Source organism: Cricetulus griseus, chromosome 3, assembly GCF_003668045.3.
Source record: "Cricetulus griseus strain 17A/GY chromosome 3, alternate assembly CriGri-PICRH-1.0, whole genome shotgun sequence".
Classification (NCBI taxonomy): domain Eukaryota; kingdom Metazoa; phylum Chordata; class Mammalia; order Rodentia; family Cricetidae; genus Cricetulus; species Cricetulus griseus.
In genome coordinates, this window is record NC_048596.1 from 253,762,257 (window position 1) to 253,780,619 (window position 18,363).

The 18,363-nt window shown below is 44.2% G+C and overlaps 1 protein-coding gene across 2 annotated transcripts; it reads right to left on the reverse strand.

The window, feature by feature from the left end:
• Nucleotides 1-220: 220 nt before the first annotated feature.
• On the reverse strand, nucleotides 221-17,299 carry LOC100760352 (serpin B6). Of its 2 annotated transcripts, none has more exons than XM_027409275.2 (7): nucleotides 17,172-17,299; nucleotides 11,462-11,636; nucleotides 10,021-10,173; nucleotides 8,158-8,275; nucleotides 4,588-4,730; nucleotides 1,040-1,195; nucleotides 221-736 (listed from the first exon to the last, which is right to left on the reverse strand). In XM_027409275.2, the coding sequence occupies exons 2-7, from the start codon at nucleotides 11,624-11,626 to the stop codon at nucleotides 335-337; spliced, it is 1,137 nt and encodes a 378-aa protein (XP_027265076.1). In that variant the 5' UTR covers nucleotides 11,627-11,636; nucleotides 17,172-17,299; the 3' UTR covers nucleotides 221-334. The 2 variants fall into 2 exon arrangements, with proteins under 2 accessions (XP_027265076.1, XP_027265075.1); XM_027409274.2 differs by lacking the exon at nucleotides 17,172-17,299 and adding an exon at nucleotides 16,911-16,978.
• Nucleotides 17,300-18,363: the final 1,064 nt, after the last annotated feature.

The following is an 18,363-nucleotide window of genomic DNA, read 5'->3' on the forward strand; positions in this document are numbered from 1 at the left end:
CACCTGGTGTTTATAAGATCCCAATGCTTCCAAGAGAGGAGACAGAAGGACTGCTTCTCTTCTCGTGCCACAGGGGACACATGGTTGCCTGTGTTGCAGCCACAGGGTCCTCCAGCAAGGATGAGCTCTGTAACCAGCAACACCACAAACCCCCAGAAATGTAACTTCAGATCATAGAAAAAGCCCTCCTTGGAGACAGACAAACATTCAATTCTGAAGGTGGGATGCTAGAAAGCACTTTATTTCAAAATTGTCATTGCACTTAGGGATAAGGTCACTTGGGTCACAGGCAAACCATGGAGACTGGGTAAAAGACCCACAGAACACCCTTTCCTCAGGGAGAGGAGAACCGGCCACAGAACAGAATCCCATTGGTCTTAACATGCTGAATGAAGAAGAGGAAGGGGTGATCGGCACAGAAGCGGGGGACGGACATCGCACACCTCATCATGATAATGGCAGCCGTGGCAGCTGCAGCCTCTGTGCCCTCCTCGTTGACCTCCACGAAGGACTTGTGCACAACCTTGGACAGAAACAGGCCTTTCTTGGAAGACATTCCAGAAAAGTCTGCCCTGTCCTCAAAGGCATCAGTCATGCCCAGCTTGCATAGGACATCCTTCATGTCATAATTCTCCTCCAGTTTAAACCGTGGGAGGAAAACCTCCACCTTTTCTTCGTCCATCTTGTCCAGCCTTGTCCACTCCATGAATTTCTCATAAGTTATTTCCTTTTCCACCTAGAAGAGAGTTGAAGACTTTATAACAATGTTGTCACACAGATGACAGCTTGAGATGATGATGAGGCTCTAGCTACTGGGGGAAGTGTGACTGAAGGGAAATATGGCAGCTGGGAGGGGCTAGGGTGCAGCTCAGTGATGAGCATTTGACAAGCATGCTCTGGGGTCTGGGTTCCACCCCAGCCTCACAAATGAATGGAAGATAAAAACAGATCATGGGAGTCTAGGAAGGCTGCCCCTGCAGAAACTCAAATGCCACTCAATTTCTCTCTCACAGCTCCATGAAGGTCTCATGATCCTTACCGTTCTCAAGTCAATGTGCTCATCTGGAAGCATGATGATCATGTTCAGCTCATTGCCGACATAGGGAAGCAACAGAATCTTGGTGAATATCTCTCCAATATAGGTCATTTTAAAGGTAGACTTCTTAAACATCATTTGCACGGGTTTCTCCTCGTCCTGTGAAGGATGGATAAATATTGTTAAAAGGAGACACAAGTGACACATTGGGCAGATCCAATCAAGGAAGCCTGTCACTGCAACTAGGAATACTTGCTTTTTGATTATATTGTATATGTATGAGTGCTTGACCTGAATGTATCTATGTATACCACATGATTGTGTGTATTTGGTGCCTGCATATTTCAGAAGAGTGTGTCAAATCCCCCTGAACTAGAATTATGGATGGTTATGAAACACTGGTAGGAGCTGGATTCGAACTCTTGTCCTCTTCAAGAATGTGTTTTTCTAATTGCTGAGCCAGCTCTCCAGCCTTAGAAGCATTTTCTCAAATTGACTTCTATAACACTTCATCAGCCTCTCAAACACTTGTTTAGACCTTACATGCTCCCAAAGGCCCCTTTTTCAAGGTTTGTTCCTCAGGTGTGCTAGATTGGAATGAGGTAGAACCTTGTTTGTTTGAGACAGAGTCTTGCTATATAGCTCTAGTTGGCCTAAGACTTGGCATTCAGACCAGGCTGGGATTGAACTCACAGAGAGTTACCTGCTTCTGTCTCCCAAGTGTTGTGCTTAAAGGTGTGTGCCACCATGCCTGCCATAGAAGTAGAATTCTAAGAGGTGGGGGCTAGAGAGAGGTGTTTATGTCATTGGGATGGGCCCTTGAAAAGGATTGTGGGACCCTGGACTTTTTCCCTGTTTTCATTTCCTGGCCTTGAAGTAAAGCATTTCACTCTGATACCTGCTCCTAGTATTCCATTCCAGTACCCTCAAAACAGGCCCCAAGACAATGGGTTCATCTCATCACAGACTTAAACCTCTAACACTGGGTCAAATAAACCCTTTCTCTTATTAAATTGGCTATCTCCACAGAAAGCTGACTGACCCAATCGCCAAACACCTGGGATGTCCTGGGCCTATAATTCTGTTCTATTGGGGGTCTCATTTGTTCTCATGACTTTGAACTTAATTCCCAAATTCACTGTTCTAGTTTTAACTTCTCCCTGAATTCCGAAGTTATGTATTTTCTATTTGACCCCTGATATTCCGTTGTACAGCAGCTACTCTACCTACAACTCTTAGTTGTCCTGGTTGACAGTGATGTCTTCCTTCCAGTTGCCAAACTCAATTTGTGCCCTTGACTCATGTCACTCTTTCATATCCTGCGTTTGACTCATGACTAAACTGTATTGTCTGCCCTTTGAAATATAATCTAAATCTGACTTTATTTTTAAATCTCCACTGCAATCACCACAGCCCAGAGATACAGTTACTGATCTCAGCAGGGTGCCATAGGTCCCAGCACAGGGAAGTCAGACCACACTACTGTGGCTGTACATCTACTTTTATGTGTGGTTCCACTCTAACAGGAGCAAAAGTTAAAGTCGTTAAAACACCCTGCCCTGCTTCCTGTCCTACTCCCATCTCTCTCTTCTTTGGTCCACTATAGTCATAGTGTTGTGCTTAGCTAAATTAAGTCCTTTCTGCCCAACCAACTGGTCCTCAGACCGGGAACATTCCTCTTATGACCTAGTGTCTGCTCACATACCATCTTCCCAGTGAAGGTTTCCTCAGTAGTCCTCCTCTGCAACCACACCCAAGTACAGCACCCTGCCACCTCCAATGGATGTCTCCAGAGCCCTCCCACCAACCACTGTGTTCTTACCTATGCACATTTCAAATTTCTCTCCTCCAGGAAAACAAAGCTTCACGAGGACAGACACACTCAACCAGTTAATGCCTAGTGCACAGTATGCTCTTAAGTAACATTTGAAGATGATATTAATGGCAAACTAGTGAGCAGGAATACTGCTCATAATTTAAATACAAATCTATCCCTACAGAAAGTCTTGTACCTTTGGAGGTATGACAACATATATGGATTACAGTCAACATCTGATGGAGCCACAAACTGGTCTGTCTTAACCCTCTAACACTGCAGAGACAAGGAAGAAAGACAATGTCTCTAGGTCCGCACTTAGCAGGAGCCACAATAAGTAGTTTCACTTATATAGCGAATGGGAAAGGTTTCAGAAGGAGGTTGCTCGCAGCCTTACGTCTTTCTGTGTGGACTGCTGAGTCAGGGTAAAAGCCCTGGTATGAGCATGAGAAAAAAGGCTCCATGCTAAAGGTGGTAGACCAGGAAAGGAGAGTCAGTCCCAAGAGCATCACCCCGGCAGGAAGCCTCAGGCTCCTACCCTCCCATCTCCTACCCTCCTAGTGGGTGATGGACTTGTATGAGTTCAACTGTAGTCATCTAGGGTTTCTGTTGCTTCCAGGTGAAGGGAGTCCTAACATACCTCTTGTCAACAACTGATTTCAAAGACAGAAATACTTTAATTAGGAAATAAAAGAACAGTTTATTTAAGAATATTTATTTAAGAATAAATCTTGAAATAAAATGCATTTCCTAAGAAACCTGAGGTTCAAATTCAAGTTTGCCTGGTAGATCTAAGATCTGGTTAATGATCCAGATTGTGATGTAATTTGTTTTGTCAGACTAGGAATATATGGAGGGAGGAAGAAGGAGAGAAAGAGAGAGATGGGGAGAGGGGGGAGGGAGAGAGGGATGAAGGGAAAGAGAGAGAAACTAGATATGATTACCAAAAACAAAAAACAAAAAACAAAAAACAAAAAACAAAAAAAACACTGGGCCACCAACAAATAACATGCTCCAACCAGGAAGAGGTTGAATGTGGAGTCTATCCCATATACACACCCTTTGTGTGCTTGCCTATAAGCAAAATTCTGAGCTTCTCCCATCAAACCAAGACTGAATTTCACACACTGCTTCAGTGTTTACAGAGCACCGACCATAAGCCAGCACTCATTAGACAGCTGTGTGCCCTCTGCTGCTTTTCCAGTAGGGTGAGATAGGTTATTTTCCCACTGTATTCTTTTGTGGCTACCAGCAGGAGTTGTGGTCCTCCTGAAGGAACGGAAAGACACAGACTTCTAGGAAGACACACTGAAAAGAAAGGAATGTGCACCACTGAAGGGAATCACGAAGAATGGCTGCCTCCAGGGCCACAAGAGCCTCACACACCACATCTGGAGTTTAGACTTCCTTATCTCCAAAGTTACATGACAGACTGTTCAAAGTACACTGCAGAGCTCTGCCTTCAGGTTTGGCCTCAACAGCTGCCAGTGACACCATGACCAGTGACAGAAGCAGGGCCAGCCCTGAAACCACATAGACTGTAACCACCATTGGCAACATTCAAAAGCAAAGGGGAAGAGAAAGGCCTCAAAGCTGAGAGAGGGAGTCCTGGCTGATGAGCCGACCAGAGGCACGAGAGGCGTGGGCTACATGAAGCAGCCTCCTTGTGTTTCTGAAGCCAATGTGAACAGTGGACCTTGCCCAGGAGTCACCTCTGTTACTGCACTGTGTTTACCTTGTTGACTTTGAAATACATCTCCCGGGTGTCCTCCTTGTTAAACTGTTCCTTCCAGTTCCCTTTGAAGTAGATAGCATTCACGAGGACTAGAAGAGTGTCTGAATTCACCGAACCTTGAGACAGCAACTCTTTTATTTTATCTGAAAGAATAAATTTTTTTTTAAAAAAAAAAAAGGAATTAAAAGACATGGTGGGTGGCTGAGAATGGCTTCCATAGGTTCATCTATTAGAATGCTTGGTTTCCAGTTAATGGAACTGTTTGGAAAGGATTAGTAGGTATGGCCTTGTTGGAGGGGGTGTGTTGTTGGGGATGGTCTTTGAGATTTCAAAAGTTCACAGTGGGCCCAGTCTCTCTTTCTGCCCACAGCCTGTGTATCAAGATGTAAAACTCTCAGCTACTGCTCCAACACCTTGCCCATCTGTTTCCTGTCATGATCATGTACTAACCCTTCTAAAACTATAAGCAAGTCCCCAGTTTGATGCTTTCTTTTATAAGAATTGCCTTGGTTGTGGTGTCTTTTCACAGCAATAGAACAATAACAAAGACAAGACCCTATCAGCTAACAGAGTTGGCTGATACATGCAAAGGGCTGATAGGCAAATGGCATCACATCCTGCTCTGGTCAGGATCATGGATAAAAGATTTCACTTTCTCTCAAAATAGAAGGACATTGTCCTTAAAGCAACAACAACCCTAACAACCCTGACATCAACAAAAAGACACATTTGTGTTTTCTAAGATTTATTTTTAATTAATGGTGTGTGTGTGTGTGTGTGTGTGTGTGTGTGTGTGTGTGTGTGTGTGTGTGTCCACATGTGTGCTGATGTCCACAGAGGCCCAAAGTGTTAGATCCCCTGGAACTGAAATATAGGAAGTTGTTAGGGATGCTGGGAACCAATTCAGCTCTTTTGGAAAACCAGCTTGTGTTCTTAACTGCTAAGTGATCTCTTCAGCACCACAGCCAAACTCTTTAAAGTTTTCAAGAGAAGAAAAATAAGCCCAAAAGGTTCTAGTAAGAAAAACCTCATCATTCAAATAAACACATAAGTTGATGCTAAACATGCAGTTGGAATTTAAAAGTAACACTTGAGCTGGAAAGAGACAATTGGTGCCTACAACTTTAAGAAAGCAACTTTAGGCTGTTTTAAAATAGACTAGCCACGAATTCAAATTTTAAAAGTATTTGAAGTAACAGAGATATATTTACCTTGACCTGAACGTTAGAGAATGCACACTGAAAATTATACGGAAACTTGCCAACATGCATATTTATTTATGAGCTTATAAATAAACTGAAAGTAGAATAGCAGTTTTAAAATGGACCTTCTACATATAAAGCAATCTAACAACCACAGGTAGGTGGGGGTTCGGCCCAGCACCTGCAACCATGCTAGAGAACTACAGAATGGGAGCATCACCCCCAGAGAGGAAAGAGTTGCAGACCTAGAATGAAAGCATTCTGTATTCTTTGTAAAAACCTTTGGGGAAAAAATGAGACAGAGGGAGGAACAGTAGGAGGGAGGCACCAAGGATGGGAGAGATAGCAGATTGGTTGGTTTTCAAGTAGGTGTATCAAATGTTGGGAGATATCACAGACACGCTGTTGAAAGCTGGGAAAAGCCAGATATAGTGACCAACATTTAATCCCACCACTGCCAGGTTGAATTTGAAGACAACCCAGTCTATATAATAGGATACAAGTCAACTAGGGTTACATAGTGAGCACTGTCTTTAAAAAATAAAAAGCAACAGGAAAAAGCTAGGCAATGTGTCAGACACTGACAATATTTTAGAGACAGCTTTGTAAATTTGCATTTATTTAGAGCAAAAGCCTCCTAAGCTACAGTTTATGATTTTACTGCCTGACTGTGGGGCTAGTGGGAAAACTGCCAATAGTTACAACATCTTTCTAAACATGCAGTAGCCAAAACTTCATCAAAACTCAAATGCATGATAAGTCCAAGGTGCTTATGGCAGTATCTCCCATCATGCTTCACACCACTTCACAGTGGCCTTGGTCCTGAACATACACAAGCACTTTGTCCTGTGCGTACCGTTGTGCTATTCTATAAAGTTCAATGCCAACAAATACTGCATGAAACATCTCAGCTCATATTCAAAATCAAGTTAGAAATGTGGCATTTGTGGTCTACACACAAAGTTTCCTGCTCTTATAGAGACAGAATGGCTTCATTATGAAAAATGCTCTCACTATTTTCATACTGTCATTCTCAGTTATGTAAGTGTCAAATTGTTACATCTTTGGGGAGATGAAGAGATGACTAAAATGGTTAAAATTTCATACAGTGCCCACATCAGGTGGTTCACAATTGCCTATAACTCCAGTTCCAGAGGATCTGGCAGTCTCTGGCCTCTGCAAGCACCTGCAAGCACAGGGTGCACATAAATGTAGGTAGGCATATGCTCATACCTATAAAGTTTTTTAATAAGTTTTAATTTATTACCTATTATTATTCTACCTCATTGGTATGCAATTTTGACTCCATCTTTAATTATGACAAAATTATACCTATATCAACAATCTGTTTTAAAACATATTTCTGTAGATTTATTTTCTAAATGTATACCTGCTTTATACACTGCATAGGGTCACATAAAATCTTCTCAGGCAAAAAGGAGTTGTGATGGACAGTTTAAGAACTCTGACTTAGGGGTTGGGCATAGTGTTGCAACACTTTAATGGCAGCACTCTGGAGTCAGAGACAGGAGGATCCCTGAGTTCCAAGCCAGCCTGGTCTACAGAGTGAGTTTCAGGAAGCCAGGGATACATGGAGAAACCTTGTTTTGAATGAAAAAGAAAACACAAAACGAGTTCTGGCTTCTGATTTAGGGCTAAAGACGCAGATCAATGTTAGAGTATTTTGCCTAGTATACAAATGTCCTTGGTTTCAATGCCAAGGCATGTCAAAATTAGTCCTTATTTAAAGACCAAAGGTCATTATTGTTTACATTTGAAGCTCTTAGGAAGGCATTAACAATACGATTATTAATAATAGACTACAAAGCCAGGCATAGTGATGGATGCCTTTAATCCTAGCACTTAAGAGGCAGAGGCAGGTAGATTTCTGAGTTTGAGGCCAGCTTGGTCTATATAGTGAGTTTCAGGGCAGCCAAGGTTACACAGTGAGACCCTATCTCAAATAAATGAATAAATAAATAGATAGATAGATAGATAGATAGATAGATAGATAGATAGATAGATAGATAAATAAATAAATAAAGCTAGAAAGAGATAGATGGCCTGGCCGAAAAAGGTGCTTGCTAACAAACCTGAAGAACTGAGTAGAGTCCCTAGGACCTAGTGGTACAAAGAAAAAGCCAACTCCTATGAGCTGTCCTGGCTGTAGGTATGCACAGATGTACACAAACACACAAAAAACAAACAAATAAAAAAATACACCATCTTAAAAAAAATAGGCTAACTGCTTAAAAGGGACTGGAGTGTAGCTGGTGGGGGGGGGGCAGCGTCCTGCTCAGCATGCTCAGGGCCCTGGGTTCAAATTCCATCTCTGTAAACAAACAAAACAGAAGGATGCCGCCTTCACCTTCTGTCTTCTTGGCGACCCAGGTGTTGATGTGCTGTCGGGACTGCTCTGTATCACCCTGGAAGTCCAGCTGCTCCAACTCTGCTTCGTAGAACTTGCGGCAGGAATCTTTAAAAGACTGAGACAGAGCAATGTGATTATGCAGCCTCGAATGTGATTAACACCAACAGCCTCCTTTCTTGATGCACAAAAACAGAAAATCAAAATTTAATGGTGTACAGACATGATTTGCAGACAAATATATGGAAAGAGTGTAAAATCTAGCCTTCCCGTTTCCAGCTTTCTTTAACCTTAGTTTATTAATGAGATAAGATGGTGGTTGGTCTGAGTACCACTAAGAAGCATGATGAATAGCTACCTCCGTATAGCTGAGACTCAAGGAGGTAACTGGGAAGACCCTCTGTGCAGTATTACACAGCTGTCACTCTGATAGACCAGTACATGGACAGCGTGAGGGGTGACCCCACAAGAGCTGTGACACCTCTGCACTGCACAGGCTGGACCTTCTACCACGCTAACAGTAATACTTGGGTCTTCATGCTTTCATACCAGGCATTCCATTTACCAAGTGAACGATCAATCTCTCCAGTCCCTGAGGGAAACAGTTTCAACACCACAGTCTGACCACCAGCTGAGTGGCCTTAGCAGAGCTCGTCTCTTTACACCTCAACCACTGTAAATGAGAAGATAGCAATGGCTACACCTCAGAGGGTCACCGTTAGATCTGGATAGATTATTTTATTATTTAAATTATTATATATTTTTATGTAAATGAGTTTTATGCCTACATGTATATCAGTGTAGCATGTGTGCCTGTGTTCGCAAAGGCCAGAGAAGGGCTTCAGATTCCTCAGAACTGTAGTTACAGATGGTGGTGAGCTGTCAAGTGGGTGCTAGAAATAGAACCCAAATTCCATTCAGGAGTTTTCAGGTTTCAGATTTTTGTTTTTGGATTTAGGGATGTTCAACTTGAACATGCTCAAAAAAAAAAAAAGAAGTTTCCAATCTCAAGATCAAAATTTAAAAGACTATGATTGTGCAAGCCCCTGACAGGGATAGAAATGAACACTCTTCTAATATCTCATGCCATTTGGGAGAGCAATGAGAAATACCTATTACAGTCTTAAGGCTTCGTCTTCCTTTTACATGTGGATCTGACAGCAACCCATGCACATGGGCATGAATCCACATCCAGTAACTCACTGTTGGTAATGGCCCACACTGCCAGCTACACACAAATGGTTCACTATGTCACCATAGATCTATACTCAGTACTATCAGATGGTGGCTAATAATACCAAACAGTGCTTGGGCTGTGGGTCAGTGGGAGAGCTGCAGACTTAGATGTGTGAGACTCTGGGTTCCATCTCTCGCACCATCACCAACAATAATAATAATGAGACAGAGTCACCCGATACTGAGATTCAAAGAATGAAAGAAACAAAAAAACAATACACATAATGGTATCACACAGGGAAAATTCTCACCGACTAAATTTCTGTATGTGCAGAACACACACATCACTCTATATAAAAAGCTCTTATTTGTGAAGGGGCAGAGGGAGAGGATGGCTCTTGATTAGATATTCTGTACAATAAGAACACACTCACAGCCGGGCAGTGGTGGTGCATGCCTTTAGGCCCAGCACTCAGAATGTAGAGGCAAGTGGATCTCTGTGAGTTTTCACCCACCCAGCCTGGTCTACAGAGTGAGTTCCAGGACAGCCAGGGATGCTACACAGAGAAACCCTGTCTTGAGAAACAAACAAAGCAAAACAAAACAAAAAGAATATATACACACATGGCTGCAAAGCATGTACACCAATACAAAACTACGTTAGTGGGCAAGCCACATGGTACTTACTGCTAAAAGATCACAAGACTTTTCCCCGAAGAGCTTATTAGCTGTTCTGAGCAAGTACTGTGTGCCAGTCTTGTTCACTTCACAGAGAAGTGACTGGAAGCCCAGGTGGACATCTCCACCTCCATTGCCGCTGCATTTATCCAAAGAGAGTGCCTGAAATCAAAACAGATTACAACATAATTTCAGCAGGCCCAGCTAGAGGAAACGAGTCAACACTAAACCCATGCTCCAGATCTTATAGATCCTTGCCACTCAAAGAGCCACCTAATTAAAGGGGAAAGTACAGACCATTTCCTCTCTAGGGTCCTCCCCTGCACCCTGTCAGCCCCGGTCTGAGCAGAAATGGCCCTTCACAAACCCAGTTTTTCATGGTCACTAACTATGTTCTGGCTTCAAGCATGGCTACCAATCAGATCTGCTATGACTCAAGTGCAGCCAGTTTCTAACCTTAGTTCATGCTGTCTCTCCCTTGCTCTGGGGTCTGCACTGGCTCCAGCACTGTCTGCCAAACAGAATGGAGGAGAGTGACCCTGTTCTAGGCCTAGGCTTTAAAAGGCCTGGCAGATGCCACATTTGTGCTCTTGTCCCCAGCCACCATAGTGGAAGGAAATCCAAGCCATCCTGCAGGAGACCACATGGAAATCCCGCAGTAACCGTCACCACATAAAGTCGCTTGAAAGAGAAGCAAGACCCCACCCAACAGTGAACACCTAGGTACAGTAAACACCTTAGATACAATTCTATAGACCTCCCAAGTCTCTGAAAAAGCTACACAAATGACATCAGGGACTCCCACAGAAAACATGTAAACTGCCTATCAGTAGTTGTAATAGCTTGGAACTAAAAGAGAAAGAGTCCCTTTAAGCTGAAGTTAAACTTCAGGCCCTAACTCTCTCCAATAAGGAGGCAGGCTGAGAAAGCAACAAACACAGTACATTTTAGAAAAATGGAAAGCTGCCGCCAAGAGTTAACATGGAATGCAAAGTCATAGCCCAAGGTAGTCTCCCCCTCTTATGCTGGGACAGCTGTCTCTGCAGTCCATATACCTCTGCGGCTAAAGCACTATGTCCAAGAAGAGCCCTAATGGATATGTGCCTGGTCTTCCAGCCTAGGCTGACCCTTTTCTAGTCTTCCTTATCTGTGGAAAAGCTAGATTCGTTAAGGCCAGAGAGAAGACAGTGGGCATCAGAGGGGACCCTGGAACCACGCTTTGGGGTTTTTACTCAAGCTAACCCTCACACACACACAGTGAGCACCAGTGAGTCAGTGATAGGGTCCTAACAGGTATAGTGCATCCTTCCTCTCAACTCTACAACCATACCCTTTGTCATTTCACTCCCAGTTGTTCCTCAAGATGGATATTTGTTTGAGGATGCAAATGTGGAGGATCAGCTCAACTGACCATCTGTGGTAATCATCTGTTATGAATGGTGCTGGTTACCTGAATCATCTGGCTTGCAGTGTTGCCCTTTGCCCCCATGAAGACCATGGCCAGGGCCGAGGAGATGCTCATGGGTGAGAAAAATACATTTTTTGAGCTGTCTTCACCCAGTATTTTCAAAAGGTTTAAAGCAAAGGTGCCATTTGCTTCCCGAAGATGATCCATGATAGCGAGCCTTGAAAGAGGAATTAAAATCAATATTGCATAAATACAGGCTGATGTGTAGGCTGCATCTTCACTCTCACTCACAATGTGATACCCTGTGAACGAAGGGGAAAGCACAGCCTGGAAAGTGAAGGTCACGTGCAGACAGTGGTGAAGCCCTGCTGGGGCTAACTCATGCCAGTGCCTTGTCTTTCTCTTGTACAGAAATCAATACATGGGGAACCAGAAGGAATGGGCTCAGAGGACAAGAGGCAGGTAAGGACCCAGCAGTCAGGAAGTCCACAACTGCAGCAGTGCAGGCTGGAAGCAGGGCCTGTCAGCTCTGACATCATCCACACACAGTTGTCAAATTCCTTTCCCCCAGTTAGACAGTACAACAGTTCTAAGACTTCCCATCAGCTCCCTGAGCAGTGGCTGGGAACTCAGAGCATGGGAGGGGAGGTAACGGGCCACAGGGAATGGAAGGGTGACCAGTTGTAGTGAAGAGAACAGAACACATTGCTCAGCATTACAGCTATAGCTGTGGTCAGCTGCACAGAGAACCCAAAGACACCCAGGTCCCAAACCCCGGAACCTGGGAAAGTTTCTTCACTCACTAAGAGACTCTGCAGTGAGGATTATGGATCCTGAGATGAAGAGCCTTGTATTAATGTGGAAGCTTCACCCCAGTGCCTAGCATCCAAATACCCAAAGAGTCTGGGATGTTAAGGTGGAAGCTTTGCTCCAGCCCCTGGCATCCATGCACCCAACGAGTCTGGGATGTGATGGTGGAGGTTCCTCCCAACTCCCGTCCCCCCTCTCCCTTCAAACCCTGCTGCATATCAGAAAGCCCGCCAAATTATGACCCCTACCCCAGAGATGCTCAAGACCACTCCCACGGGGTATTTAAACTGTCCCCCAGAGAACAGACTCATGGTTTTTCCGGTCTCCCTTTCCCTTCTCCTCTCTGGGAGGCTGGAAGTCCACCGGGGAGCGTTGTATCCATTAAATGTGGGCTTTTTCCAATTCAGTTTGATTTGGTCTGATTTGGATTGCTGCATAGGTAGAGGGTTTATCAGGGTGTAGAAACTTTTCATATTTCATCATTCAAATGGTCACTAAATGCAATCACATACCGCCTTATAAAAGAAGTTAATTCAGAGAACTGGGTTCTCTAGAACAAACGACTGTGGCTAGCCATGATACCTGTAATCACAGCCCTCAGGAAGCTATGGAAGAACGCTCTCTATTTCAATAGTGGCTGAGATGCAAACAGAAAGGAGGAAGCAGGTGAGGGGGAATCAGGACAAGAGATTTTAACTGAGAATAGCAAAGGAATGCAAACCGGTTGTGACAGTGTAACAATCCAAGGCACAGCACAGGTACCACATAGAACCTCCAGAGGTCAAGAGGTGTCTGTGCAAATCTGACATGACCAGGCTTACTTTAGGGGTGTCCAGGGATTGAATTAGTCTTCAGGGAGCGTCCTCTCCCTGCAGAAACAAGACTAGGGCTGCCTTGTTAAAGGTCACTGTGCCATCCCACTGTGCCTTAGCACCAGGTACTCACTCTTGTTGTGGCCACCAAGCATGTTCAGCTAGCTAAAATAACTTTGGGCTTCAACCATCCAAACAACATGGTACCTCTCTGCAATATTATTACTTGAGTTTTCTTATATATGAGTTTCAATTTGTACTAAGTAATTTCGTCCTAATCCAATATTTTTTCTGGCCTTTTGAACGATTACATTTGACTGGGAACTTTAATATTTACCATTCCTAAAAGGAGTGTAAACACTGCTGAATTCTTTTGCTCCTTTTAAGTCATCTTATTTACCTCATTTAAATTTATTCATGGTCTCAAGCCTTTTTACTTAAAAAAAAAATCCAATTAACTGGTATTTTTGTCTTCCTGGTGCACAAAACTGTCCTTATGTGGCTAGTGAGAATCTCTGTAAATTGGTTACTTGACCCTGAGCTGTTGATCTCAACTTCCTGGCTTTACAGCAACAAGAGAATACTATGCTAAATTCACGCTTCCAGACCAAGGGCATAGTATGGGTCCTTTTCTGCTTTCTTTGAATGCTCAAAGACCAGATTGAGAATTGGTGCAGATGTAAAACACAGCCATTAAGCTGGGGGAAAGGCTCAGTGGATAGAGTGCCTGTCAAGCAAGTGTGAGGACTTGAGTTTGAAGCCTTGGCACCTATGTAAGAACAGACAAGGTGGCACATACCTATAATTACAATCCTGTAAGATGAGAGGTAGAAACAGCAGAATATCTGAAAGCTCACAGTTCAGAAGCCTAGAAAATGCAGTAGCAAACTATGAGACCCTATCTCAACAAAGTGAAAGGCATGGACCCCTATCTGAGGTTGGTCTCTGACTTCCACATGAAGCCAAGACACGTGTGTGTCCACACCTACACAACCTAAGTGTGTGTGCATGCACACACACATACACACAAAGAAAATCCAGCTGCTATGGTTGGGTACACCAGTTGACAAGATAGGATAGATGCTTCTTTTAAGGTCCCATGGTCCATACTTTAGATCACCATTGCAAGTTCTCCTGCACTCGATTCTTCTGAGATCCACTGGCACCTAGAGGCATTGATATCCACACTCAAGCATGCTACCCTTCTCTTTCATCTTATGTATGCTTCATAACAACTGGCGTTTATTGAGCATGTTAGTGATAGGACTCCTAGACCCTTGCTGGGAATACTATACAGCTCATACCTCTTTGCATATATCATCTGTTCTGGGCCGAAACATACTCTTGTTTTGTCATTTAGTCCCTTCTTTTGATGCAGCACATGGTCTAACTACTTTCTAAGAATGAATACAGCTATCCTGGTTTCTTGAACATCTGAAAATTTATTATTTTTCCATGTCACTGAGTTTGTCAGGATCTATAAAAGGTTACAGGTGACTTTATATCTAGTTCTTTCAGTTATGGCATCACTGCTTTCCCAGCTACCAGTTTTGCTGTTTGAAGGCATGATGATATACTAACCCCAGATCCACCTACTGCCCCCCCTTTCCAACCCCAACTCTGAAAATTTATGAACTTATTCTTATTTCTGCTATTCAGAAATGCCCAATTTTTTGTCCCTCTCTGAGTTCTACTCATGCATTTTGCTGGGCTTTTGGAGGACCCCTTTCAAACTAGCAATTCAAGAGAATTTCCCCTTCAGTCTGGAAACAGTTTTTAAAGTACTGCTCATTTCTCATAGACTGACTCTGTGCTCTCTCTTTCTGCATCACCCATCTGTCAGATGCTAGAACTCTTGAACTGAGCTCATCCAGGACTTCCCTAATGTGTGTTGCTGTGATAAAATACAACAGAAGCAACTTCAGTGAGAGTTTCCTTTGGCTCATAGGTCCTCATACGGCCAGAGTTCGGGGAGAGACGAATGTTTGTGAATTCAGCTAGCGTTCTACTGTTTATGCAGCCCAGAAAATTGAGCTGCCCACTTTTATGGTAGCTCTTCGAACCTCAGTTGATATAATCAGGCTAGTTCCTCAGAGGCCTGACCAAGACACTGACCTAATCAAGACAGTAACTCTTTGGTGTTCCCAAGTATTGTCTCCTAAGTGACTCTAGAACCTGCCAACTAGAAAATCATCATCAACCTTCTCCAAGTCCAGGAACACACAAAGAACAGCATTTGTACAGCCCTTTGAGGCCAGTGGGTCAGATATGTTCCCTTCTGCCAGCACAGTGGCCCAGCACACAGCAGACAGGCTTGCAAAGACTGATTACTTGACTGAATCCCAGGTCCAGTAAACTCAGACACAGAGGGTTGGTGTTCCATGTGATCCTATAGCATATCCTTGCAGATTCTTCTTGCCAGATACTGGGTTGGTGGGGGACACAGCTGTTGATTACTCTAATTCAATCTACTGCTATTGGCCTGAGCTAGGTGTAACTCACTAAACAAATTTAAATGTGCTTTGGGAAGGAAATGGCCTAACAATTTAAAATGCAGTCATTCCTGGGTCTCTGGAGGATATCAGTCTGTATCTGAAGATGCCAAAATCCTCAAGTGTTCCATTTACTTATATAAAATAACTTAATGTTTGACCTAACCAATGTACATGCTCCTATGTACTTTGGTCTGGAGATGAGTAAATACCCAACACAATGCAAATGCTAGATAAATGGTCCCTGTTACCATACACTGGTATACTGTTTAGAAAACAAGGAAAGGAAAAAGGTCTATATATGTCCATACAGCCCAGGCTGCCCTCAAACTCTTATCCCCCTACCTCAGCCTCCTGAGTGCTGGGAATACAGGTGTGCAGCAATACATTTCCATTGTCCTACAATGCTTTCTGTCAGATTTTTTACTTCTATTTGCTATTTCATGTTGACTTCGTGTGAAATTCATGTATGGTGACAGTATGGGGGAGACCTGAAGGTATGGGGGGACCAAATAAGCTTGGTGTATTGAGTCAAGAGTGACCCAAATGCACCATCTCTGTGTGATGATACAACTCACAGAGGATATACCACTCAGGGCAGCCATGAAACACTGGGACACTCCCCAAATATACTGATAACAGTGGGGTCATTCCAGGTGCCCCAGCACTATAAAGTTAATCCCTGATCACACAGTTTCCCAAGGTTACTTGATACATCAAAACCCCACACCCATGTCCTAAACTGCTGGCAGAAGGAAATGGGCAGCCTCCAGATGAGTCCTAACACAACCAATTGCCGCCCAAGTAGGCCAAAAAATACTAAGTGCCAAACCTCACCCAGCGTTCCCTCACATCCAGCTTCCTGATACCACGTGAATGTTAGGCCTGTGGCTTGCTGGCAGAGCACTTGCTAAGCAGAACAAGGCGCTGGGTCCATCAACAAAACAAGAACGGAGGAAAAAACTAACTTTCATGCCAATTTCATCTGGCACAGAAACCCCACCAAAACATTGCTCATGTCCTTCCTCCTAGCCCGACAGACATCAAATCTCGCAACAGTTTTTTCTGGCGTGAGTTTAATGGAAAAAAAAATTCAAAGATCTGGAATGGTTTCTAATAATTATCTATGTTCGAAGGCCTCCACCACACTGAGGATTTGTCGGAACTTCCCAGCACAGCCTGAGCCTCGCCCGAGAGACTCAGGCACACTGGACAGGAAAGCAGGGAGGGAGCACCCAGCCTTTGGCCTCTCTCCGAACCGCCATCCTCACCCCACCCCCAGCCCACCCCAGATTCCAACGCCCGTCTCAGTGTGTCACCAGCCCGTGTCTCCAGGGTCTCCAGAATCACTGGTGACCGAGGGACGTACGTGGTCACCTGTAGCCCAGGACTCCGGCACAGCAGCTGGGCCGGCTCTGCGTCCGCCCCATCCTGTACCAACCGCCTCCTCTACGGACGCTGGAGGAGTTGGGAGGGCGGCGATGTCACCAGCCTGCCAGGACCACAAGGCTACTAACCCAGCTGCGTCACGGGCCTCAAGGCCGCTGCGGGAACCCGAGCTAGGACAAGACACCACACGCTACGCCCTCCCGCGTCCCCAACGACCCCGCGCCACAGCTACCCCATAGTAGAGCATACCCCGAACTCTCAAGTTTCCTGGCCGATAGCGAGCAGAGCAGAGACGAGAAGGCGCAGGCCACACCCGCCCCGGGCCTCAAATACCTTAGGGGAGGAGGAAGCGGGCGGAGTCAGGGCCACAGACAGCCCTTAGGAAAGAGCAGAGCTCAGGGCCAGGTGAGAGCCTGAAAACACTATAACCTAGCCCATTCAGTACTCCCTACCGAGGATTGTGCGGCTGATTCTCTTGATGCTCAAAAGTATACCAGCATTTAGTGGATGGATATGACAGAACAGAAGTGAGGGAGGAAAAAAAAAAACTTTTAGTTTCTGGGGCTGGAGGTAGATTGCCTGTTCAGCTGGCATAGAAAAATAAAGAGAGGTGGCCAGTGCCTGTGTCTCAAGACTCCACTACTTTGTACTGGAAAAATCAGACTCGGAAGTGCTGATATTTCATACAAATGAGAATAAAAACCCTGTCTGCCATCTTGCATTCCTTCTAGGAAGCAAGCCGACATGGTGGGGAGAATGCTGGTCAGGTTTTAAACTTTTAAGGGCAGGTCAACTCTAAAAAACATCAGAGTCTTTGCTGCCTCCTTCACCCTTACCCTAAATCCAGGGTTCCCAACAATGACCATGTTGACACTTAGTTGGCTGTTTCCTGTGGAGGCTGTCCTGATTTATAGAATGTTAACCAGCACCCTTGGCCCATCTATCTAGTTTATGTTGGTAGAAAACCAGGAGGCCACCCAAGCTGTGAATTTTAATGTTTGAAGTACTGAAACAAAGGAATTCTCAGAGTAGCTATCATATTATCACATCTTACATCCATTGTTGTTGTTTTGCTTGTTTGTTTTTAAAGTTTTTAGATAATTGTATGTGCTGTGGCTGAGGATGGATTTGTATACATGAACCCAGTGCCTTCAGAGGGAAGAAAATGGTGTGGTGTTCCTTGGAATTAGAGCTGTGATCTGGGAACTGGACTGTGATCCTCTGGAAGAGCAGTACCTGCTCTTAGACCCTGAGACATCTCTCCAGCCCCTTCCAGCATGTCCTTTACAAAATATACTGTGTGCATATAGGGTGAATGTGCATGTATTAAAATTTTATATATAACTGTAATTTCCCTTTCTTAAAAGGACTAACATTACGTGATCAACAGTTCTGTAAGTCTCTCTCTCTCTCTCTCTCTCTCTCTCTCTCTCTCTCTCTC

What these genes read in the sequence shown, in the direction of transcription:
- LOC100760352 (XM_027409274.2), bottom strand. Translation starts at nt 16,963, where the DNA reads ATGGGGCGGACGCAGAGCCGGCCCAGCTGCTGTGCCGGAGTCCTGGGC. An exon ending in GCCGGAGTCCTGGGCTACAG is followed by an intron (nt 11,637 to 16,910) that starts GTGACCACGTAC and finishes TCCTCTTTCAAG; the next exon opens with GCTCGCTATCATGGATCATC. An exon ending in CTGCAAGCCAGATGATTCAG is followed by an intron (nt 10,174 to 11,461) that starts GTAACCAGCACC and finishes TTTTGATTTCAG; the next exon opens with GCACTCTCTTTGGATAAATG.